At 49.4% G+C, this 9,642-nt stretch overlaps 1 protein-coding gene across 1 annotated transcript; it reads left to right on the forward strand.

Moving 5' to 3' along the window:
- Positions 1-640: 640 nt before the first annotated feature.
- On the forward strand, positions 641-6,283 carry TMEM86B (transmembrane protein 86B). Its single transcript, XM_044447714.1, has 2 exons — positions 641-890; positions 5,886-6,283. Exons 1-2 carry the CDS (start codon positions 641-643, stop codon positions 6,281-6,283), a joined length of 648 nt encoding a protein of 215 aa, XP_044303649.1.
- Positions 6,284-9,642: the final 3,359 nt, after the last annotated feature.

A 9,642-nucleotide genomic window follows, 5' to 3' on the forward strand; every position in this document is an offset into this window, starting at 1 on the left:
GTTGATGCAGCACTCAGCCAGCCAAATTGTGAGTCTCACAGAGCATCCCTTTGTCTATTTAGCGACACAATATGGCCACAGAGAAGGGGGTACACATTTTCTTTGACTTGTTTATATGCTGCATCCATATTTCATCAATACATTCAATTAACTGTGTACTATTTTGGGAATAGGTGGTTTTGTTACTTCCTAAGTAGCATCAAATCTAAAGTCAGGTGCCTTGGCTGGATCAAGCCCCAGCTATATTGTATATTGATATATTATTTCATTTCTGTAATGCCCAATAGCTGAAGCTATTCATTAACCCATGGCTAGCCATTTCATCTGAACTGGGTCTAGAAGTAAAGGTCTAGAGACATGCTTTTGCTTTTAATGAAAGCTGCCTGTTTAAAGAGAGGCCTGAAATACCCCTGTGGGTCAGACCGCCCCCCACACATGCATCCTGGAGTTACTGTCCTGAGTAGCTTGCTGTGAAAGGAGGCACCGGCTGGCTTGGATCTCTCCACTCACCAAGCGATGCCCCCACTCCAAGGATGCTTCAGTGTCGACAAGACTCAGGCTTGCAGCCGCAGGACGTGATGTGACCTCTCCGTGCGTCTCTCCTTACCCTTGCCTCCCTTTCACGTTGCATTGGCAGACGATGAGCCAGTTTTTTAAGCTGCTGCCTTTCCTCGCCTCCTGCATGGCGTATTTCATCCTCTGGCTCCCTGAGCCCAGCATTGGGGGCACCATCCTCAAGTGCCTGCCGACCCTTTGCCTGAAGCTCTTTGTGGCCACAAATTCCTACAGCGCAGGTGCCTGGACACCGTACACCCGGCGAATATTTCAAGGCCTGCTGCTCTCGGCAGTGGGAGATGCCTGTCTGGTGTGGCCGAACACTTTTCTTGCAGGTACGGGCTTGTGGGGGCCTGGTAGAGGAGTTTTTTGAGGGGGCAGGGGTGGGCAACCTAACAACTGGGGAGAGAGTGGGTTGGCTGGAACTGGGGGCTTCTTCAAGGGTGCTGGAGGTTTGGCCAAAATATTAAAAAGTGCTGCCGCACTTCTCTGGGGGAAGGGTGTTGCCAGGCAGTTAAAAGATTGGGACTCCGATCCATAGAACATTCATCTGCATGACATTTGCATATATTGAATTAGAACTACATATGCAAATGTAGGCTTATTGTTAGGAGTTCACAGGAGGCAAAGGCAAGTAATTGGTTTCTCATATTCTCATTTTTTTTCAATTAATTTGCACCCTGCCCCAAATTATCCCCAGCAAATGGAAGAAAAGCTTTTAACAAGATCGGCTGTCATGCAGGAAGAGATTTCTTTGGGACAGGGGATTTACAACAGGCTGGGAGGGGAGGGCGAGCTCTTCTCTTCCCTTCCCTTTAGAACTCCTTCCTTGCATGGCAATTACCACAGAAAGAAATTCCACTCACTGATACTCAGAGCTCCGGGGCAACCCTCCACTGGAGGTCTGCGTTCTCCCCAACAATGCGCTCTATATTTTTCTCATCATTGCTGCCAAAGTCTGCTTCTCCTCATCCCCTTTCTCCCCTTTCCACATCCCATGCCCAATAAATTCCACACTGAATCCTTTCCCATCAATGTTTACTTTGTAATATAACCTGTTGTCTTTTTAGGACTTCACACAGCCTGGCCCTACCTGACCTCTTCCAGATGTACCAGTCTGCAATGCCCATCATCACTGACCATTGGTCACTGATGGCTGGGGGCTTATAGGCACTGTAGTCTAGCACATTTGCAGGGTGTCAAATATGTCCGTGAAAACTGATTTTAATAAGTGGGCTCTACAAAAAGATATTGCAGTGTAGCGTCTTCACTTCATGGCAGTGCTCCTGTTTAGAGTCCAAGACATTTCTTTGCCCAAGGCACTATAAGCCGGATCAGGCCAAAGTCGGCCGTCCCACTTCTTCCTATGATTCTTTTTCCAACTGACACTCAATATTCAGGCCATTTTTGACCCTTGGTTTTAATAATGAAAAACTTATTAAAAATAACTAAGTATCTCACACTTCTTTTGTTTCTTCGTGGCCTTAATTTTGCAATTGGGAAAGACACTGTGCTTTTCTGCACAAAGCTACTCATGTCTGCATCTGTGCTTGGTTTCGCTGCAGCATCGAGCTCTGAGCTTGACATGGAGGTCTCATATAACTTTTAGGTGGTGCTGTGTTACAGTTGAACACCTTTTCTTTCTTCATTAGAGATGAAACTTCACTTTCCCCACTCTAGACAAGCAAAGCAAAGCAAAGCAAAAAGCAAAGCAAAAAGCAAAGCAAAAAGCAAAGCAAAAAGCAAAGCAAAGCAGTTACTGTGAGCTTCTGCACTTATATAAAAGACAAGAGGATTTATTTCCCCCTTTTTGCTAATTAATATATTCAGAAAAAAATGTAATTGTGCTCTGTGCTGATATATTTTTCCTATTTCTTTTTTATAATGTACTTCCCATCATAGTTTTCCAGACAACCCCAGCAGCCAACAGTATCCACACTGAAACAACATCATAGACAAAAACTAGCAACTGCATGGAGCAAAGTCATGTCAAAGCAGCATGGGCAATAACACCAGCAGGGTTTAAATCAGTAACAAGAAGCTAGCTTACCTGCTAGAACTGGGCCAAGGTGACAAACAGTTTAGGCAGATCTGTCCAGTGGGTAAATTGCCATCCACTCACTTGCTCCATGGCATACCTCATCGTACCACATGAGGGCGCCAATGACACATTTATCACAAGTGCCAAATTTCCTAGAAAGATTTAAAAAACACAGGTTGAATGTGTGCATTGTTGCAATGTAACTCCCTTTGTAGGGGTAGAATGGAGACATTTTTCCCTTTGTTGGCATCGTGTCACCGACGTAGTAAAATCTAACTCATCTCTGGAATAAACAGATGAATCAGGCCTTTAGTTAAATGATGAATAAACACTTCAGATTAATCTGACGGGGGTGAATGCTCATGTGTGTACATGCACATTCGTATGTGCATGCAATTTTGAAAAAGAATATATTCGCTTACTTTGCAACACATTTATTAGCAGCTTAGGAAATGGAGAAGTAGCTCTCCAGAATTTTAGGAAAGGGTCTTGCCCAACCCTACGCTGGAAATTGAACCCGGACAAATTGCACACATCTCTGCCCCTTCCCTGAAGCTCTGAATTGTTAGTAAACACTGGATTCTCACTGGCTCCATATTTGTTAAAAGCAGGGCGTTTAAAGGCCAGGCCCATGGGCCAGATCCAGACATCTTGGGAGTCTCAATCCTGTCCTCGGTAGTTCCCCATGCCCTTCCCTCCATTCTTTTCCCCAATCACTGGGTAATTCCCCTGCTTCTGTGCAGTTTTCCCCCACCTTCTAAAAGGTTGAAAGGCTTAGGCCTTTTCTATTTGAGGTACTTATCGATGGTGCGTTCACAGTAATTTAACAGTTCTTTAGATGCCATGACTTTCCAGTTTTCTTTCTGTGTCTAACCAGTCTTTTCAGCAAATTTAAGATCAGGGAAATAGAGCATTTTATCATGAAAGCAAAAAAACAAACAAACAAACAAACAAACAAAACCCTTTATTTCATCTTGTATTTGTGCTATTCTACTATACCTCAGTGCCATCTAGAGGTTATGTAGTAGAGAAGCCATGAAGGAAAAGTTTGTGTAGTATATGGAGCTCAATTCTGTTAAGTCATCCTAAGATGTTCTGGAGGGGACAGGATAGAAAAGATTTTAATAAGTAAGTAATTAAATAAATAAAATTCTGCAATGAAACCAAAAATAGATAACAGATTAACAGCCAAACCTCACATAGGAATGCAAACTGGTCAAGTTCCCATGGCCTGAAAGAAGTTCAACGGCCACAGTTAAGTGGATATCCAGTAAGAATTATTTAAGTTTGGCCTGTGATGAATATCCAGATTTCTTGTTCTTTGGGTTAGTGGTATCTGGACGTATCTATGACATGAACAGTCTAGCTCAGTGATGGCGAACCTTTTAGAGACTGATCGCCCATCTGCGACCCAAAACCCACTTATTTATCACAAAGTGCCAACACTGCAATAAAACCTGAAAACTGAGGTTTTAGTTTAGAAAAAACAACTCACAGCCAGTCCAAGCAAATATATATGTAACCTTGGTAGCACACTGACTGGCCATACAAAAGCTCGGATGAGTCACGGCTAATGAGTCACGGCTCATGATGTAATTGCCTGACGCCACTACTCCTTTCAAAGCATGAGCAAGGCCCCTCTGTGCACTGTTATCCGATGCTCAGTTGCTGAGGCGATGCTGGGGTGAATTGGCTTGCATGCTGACAGAGAGGGCTCTGCTTGCCCGCTGTGGCAGGTGTGCCAGAGATTCGTCACCACTGCCCTAACCCTACCCTACCCTAACTGTAATACAGGGCTAAAGTTCCATTGACGAGAGGGTGATTTTGAAAAGGCCTTCCTTGAGTAGCTTTTCTGCACAGCTCAACATTTCTGCCCATTCTAAACACACTCCAACCATCAAAACCATGCCAGGACACCTCGTTTTTCTAACCCTAACCCTTACCTGGTGCACACCCCTAACCCTAATAGAGGGGTAAAATACCATTGAAAAGAGGGTGATTTTGAAGAAGTCTTCCTTGAGTAGCTTTTTCTGCACAGCTCATTGTTTCTGCCCACCCTAAACACATTCCAACCATCAAAACCATGCCAGGACACCTCATTTTTCTAACCCTAACCCAGTGACGGTGAATCTTTTAGAAACTGAGTGCCCAAACTGCAATCCAAAACCCACTTATTTATCACAAAGTGCCAACACTGCAATAAAACCTGAAAACTGAGGCTTTAGTTTAGAAAAAATAACTCACAGACAGTCCAAGCAAATATATATGTGTATATATATGTATACACACACACCAGGCAGTGCACTGACTGGCCATGCGAAAGCTTGAATGAGTTGCGGCTAATGAGTCACGGCTTGTGACATCATCGCCTGGCACCACTACTCCTTTCCAAGCATGCGCATGGCCCCTCAGTACGCTGCTATCCGATGCTTGGCTGCTGGGGCGATGTTGGGATGACTTGGCTCATGTGTTGATCAAGAGGGCTCTGTGTGCCCGCTGTGGCACACGTGCCATATGTTCGTCACTACTGGTCTCATTTAAAGTTGCTAGACCTTATGAATATGTATGAGCTCTGATGTCACACCTCTTCTCTCTCTCTCTCTCTCCCTCTCCCTCTTCACAAATTACAGAGCATTTTCACTCCAGTGTTATGCAGAAAACAAAATAAGTGCAATTGGAATGAATCAGAAGAGTGACTACACCTCTGGAAAATATGATGCACATCTGGCAGTCTGATTTGCTGTCTTTTCAGCACTCTTCCTCAAACAAGTGCCTTTTAGATATTATCACATTACTAACCCCATCATCCCCAGCTAGCATGATCATTCCTAAATGTAGCTGATATACTAACCCAAACTCCTGACTACAGCTCCCATCATGCTGGGTGGGGATGATATTAATTGCCATCTAACACATCGGAAGGGCATCAGTTTGGGAAAGTTCCAGGCTTGTCAGAATGTGCATCCCTATTTGATCTACATTCCCTCTGTCTTTTCTTTTCCTTTTTCCAGAGGGAATTAAGCAATGGACCACCTCACATGGGGGTCAGGCTGGCGCGACCCTCCCCCGTCCCAAAAAATCTGCCCTCCTTCCTGTAGGTGGGGGGTAGGGAATGTGTGGGGGGAGCTGCCCATAATCCCCCATGGTGAGGGTGGCTGGAGCTACAGAGAGATGCAGTTCAACAAGCGGGGGGGGGGGGGCGTGTTGCCCAGGGCTGCTGTAGGCGGCCAGCCGGCCGCCCCGCTCCTTCCCCACGTCACCGCGGTGTTTCCCTTTCCCTCCTTCGCAGGACTGGCCGCCTTCGCTGGATGCCACGCGTGCTACATCCTGGCCTTCGGCCTGCGCCCCTTGCGGCCCCTCACCTTGCTCGCCGTGGGCGGGGCGGTCGCCGCCGCCTACACCTTCCTGCTGCTGCCCTGCCTGAAGGGCCTGTACGTCTGGGCCGCGGCCGCCTACACGGGCCTGCTGGGCGTCATGGCCTGGCGCGCCTTGGCCCGCCGCGCAAGATGGCCGGCCGCCGCCGCGGGCAGCCTCTTCTTCGTGGCGTCCGACCTCTTCGTCGGCCTCGACAAGTTCTGCTCCAACGTGGCGCACGCGCGCGCCCTCATCATGAGCACTTACTACACGGCCCAGCTCTTGATCACCTTCTCGGCGGCCTCCCAGAGAACCTCCCGCAAGGAGAGCTGAGCCGGAGCGGGGCCACTCCGTGCCCGAGGGAGGCGTCCGCCCTCCGCGCTCCTCCCCGGCCACGTCGGCCACTCCTCGCATGATCCTGGTCGCTCCACGGGCCTCTTCTTGCAAGTAAGATTAAAGAAGCGAAGCGAACGTTTCACCAAGAAGCGGCATTTATCCCCAGAAGGAACCCTTTCCATTCGCTGCCCGACGGGTCTGCCGTGTGGTGTCTCGCCAGTGCGCTTGGCCACGTGCTTTCTCGCACTGGGCAGGAAAAGATGGCCTCCTGCAAGCTCTCGTTTTCCCGTCCTTTCTATTTAACAGGGGTGGGCAGCTGCGGGAAGTCTGGACACCCTCTTTGCCCCTCTGCAAACTGTTATTTACAAAAAAATAAAAAATGCAGGCTTGGTAGGACCAAAAGGGTCACACTTGGCTTGTTTGCAAGTTCAGTGTTGACCCTTTCAGGTGCTCCCTAGCCGGTTTTTCCTTGGAGTTATTCTCTGCTCTACTGCTGGATCCAGCAGGGTGCAGTGGGGGCTGCGGGTGGGCTACGCGTTGCTCCCTGCCCTGCAAGAATGGCTCCTTTTCTTTTCCAGGAAAATGCTCCTCCATTCTTTTTCTTAATTCATGCAAAGCATTCCTCCCCCCCCCCCCCCTTTCTGGGGTGGCCAGCACGGTGCAGCGCGTGCCCCGGTCGCCAGGGAGGCTGCAAAGAAGCGCGCGCACCACGAGGCTCGCTAAGGCGACTCTGCGCCACCTCCGCGCCTGTCGCGGCGCCGCCCCCCTTCCGCCTGGAAAGGCGCGGCATCAACAGGCGTCCGGACGAGGGGGAAGGGAAGGCAGCGGAGCGAGGGCGCGGCAGAAGGCAGCGTCCGCGGGGCAGCCGCCGAGCGAGCAGATGCTCGGGGAGCTGAAGCCGGGCAGTCGGCGCGGCGGGAGGGACGTGCGGCGAGGCGAGCCTCAGCTGGAAAGGGGGAAGGTGGAGCTGGCGTCGGAGCCGAGGAGCCCCGTCCCGTTTTCACTCCCCATTTTTGCTTCCGCGTATTCCCCTCCAGAGACAGCTAAAATAACGGTGGTGGTGCGGCGGCGATGAATCTTGCCTTTTCACAGACGCATCTGCTCATTTCCCTCCAGTTTGCCTCGTTTCCCCTCCCGCTCCGTTTACTCTCCCCCTCCTGCTTTGCGCCCCCCATCCCCTTTCCTCTTGCGCCTGCCCTCCCCCTCCCCCTTTCTTCTCCCAGCTGGTATAGCAAAGTTGTGGGGAGTGCGGGGCGACCCACCTGGGTGCCCGTGAGAGAGACAGCGGTGGCAGTGGCTGGCTAGAGTGACTCCGTGCAGTTTTACTCAGAAGTAAGCCCCGCTGAGTTCAAAGGGACACACTCTCATGTAAGCATATCCGGATTCCAAGCGCAATGTAAACCTTTTGATCATCCATAGCAAACAAGCTGCATTTGACTTTTTGAGTGCTCTGTAGGGTCTGTGGATGCAATTTTTAAAAAGGTGTTGTTTAAAGCATGGTTGTGTTTCTGTGTGGTGTGTGTGTGTGTGGGGGGGGTGTCCACATGCTGCCACTTTTCAGAATTTGTGTTTGTGTGTGAGAGAGAGGGAAGAGCCAACTAGTAAAAGAGGATACGGATCCTGCACCTGTCACCTTTTGCGGTTCCAAAGCAGCTGCAGCCTCTTCCCACTTTCTCCTCTTCAGCATCTGGTAACCTTCGCAAAGGCAGATGCGACATGCAGTGCAGTCCTACATAGATCCACTCCAGGGTAAATCTGGAGAACTTCCAGGTGCCTGGATTAGAGCCACGGACAGGATGGGTTTGGCATCAGGGTCTGAACTTCAGAAGTCTGCTTTGGAGCAGTCAAGTCCTCCAGCCCAATGTCCCCCCATATGTGGCCATTGGTGGGTAATACAAGACAAGGAATGAGCAGCCTTGTGGTCTGGTGGACTTTGGGTCACAACATTCTGTCCTGGGTTTACAGTGACCTGAGGCCCTGTGTGGATGCACCAGAAAAATGTGCAAATCCACAAAAGGCTCAGTCATGCCATTTGGGGCCAACTAGAATGCCACAACACATTATTTACTTACTTATTTATATCTATCAAAGTACTCAAAAGTGGCTTACATCATTCCCCTCCTCTTGTGCTCAATCTTACCCCACAACTCTGTGAGGTGGGTTGGGCTGAGAATCTGTGACTGGCCCAAAGTCACCCAGCTGGCTCCATGGCTGAGCCAGATTGCCTGAGTCCCAGTCTTAACCACTACACCGCACGGAACTGTTCTTTTGGATGGATGCCAAATGAAGCAAGGTGGGGAGGGAGAGAGGAAATGCTGAACCTAAAGGTTGAAGCCCAAACTGCAGAATTCTGCCTTCCCAACTTTTTCCCTTCCTCAGAAGAGGGTTGTAGGATGCAAACCTTGCACAATAATTGAGGGATGTTTTGGCCGATCCCACCCAAGGGTGCCTTGCTCTATATTAGAGGCATGCAACCTATTTTCCTTGGAGGACTGTGATTCCCTGGTGCCTGCAGGTGAATCTGTTTCAGCGCACAAGCAATAAGCAGCTGAAAGCTCCTGTCACCCAAGCTGGAAGAAGGATCACGCTTCTTTGGGCAGTGGAGCAGATCTGTGGTCCAACCCGCACCTGGCCTGGTCTGGGTGGAGGCTTCAGAGGAATCCCTTGTTTCTGTGCCTGCGCATGGGCCGGTCCTGGATCATCCCCAGCTCTGAGGGGGATGATGGGAGAGTCTAAGGCCACCTTCCCTCAGAGTGTGACAATGAATGGAGTGGAGGATGTTCTTGTAAACTGCCTTAAGTTCTTGCATAGGGAGGAAGAAACAGTGGGATATACATGTAATACATATTCTGCAGTCAGGGGGAGATTCACAGAAAAAAGGAAAAATCAGAACACCAGAACCATGGTGGCCACTGCTGTGACCCCCAAAACGGAGAGCTGCTGCGGCTGGGAATCCACTTCCTCCTGGTGATGGGTGTGTGGGAAGGAGTGGACACGGGAGCGGCCCAGGCTAAAGGGAGCAGGTGGCACCTCCAGCAACCGAGCGGAAAGTGCAGGAATGCAACTCTTGCAAGGGAGTGGGGACTTGTTAATCCAGTTGCTTGCTGGCTGATGGCATCTTACATCCTCTGTCCAGAAAGGGCTGCGTTGTCCTTGCTGATGGTAAGTGGATTTTTTTAACCCTGAAACTAACGCCAGCTACTCATCCACAAGTGACTATTGCTTGCAGTCTTCGTGGATAGACTGATTCCTACTGTAGAGCTGGCCAGACTGGTTTGTGCTAATTTTATTTCTATTACCACCTGGTTGCTGAAACTCTCAAGGTGGTTTGCAGTAATTCATGAAATGCAATGCAG

The sequence above is a fragment of the Varanus komodoensis genome, unplaced genomic scaffold, assembly GCF_004798865.1.
Source record: "Varanus komodoensis strain SLA01 unplaced genomic scaffold, ASM479886v1 scaffold53, whole genome shotgun sequence".
Lineage (NCBI taxonomy): Eukaryota > Metazoa > Chordata > Lepidosauria > Squamata > Varanidae > Varanus > Varanus komodoensis.

Coding starts and splice junctions, on each gene's coding strand:
- TMEM86B (XM_044447714.1), top strand. CDS start 641: ATGAGCCAGTTTTTTAAGCTGCTGCCTTTCCTCGCCTCCTGCATGGCG. Junction 891..5,885: donor GCCGAACACTTTTCTTGCAG/GTACGGGCTTGT, acceptor CCTCCTTCGCAG/GACTGGCCGCCTTCGCTGGA.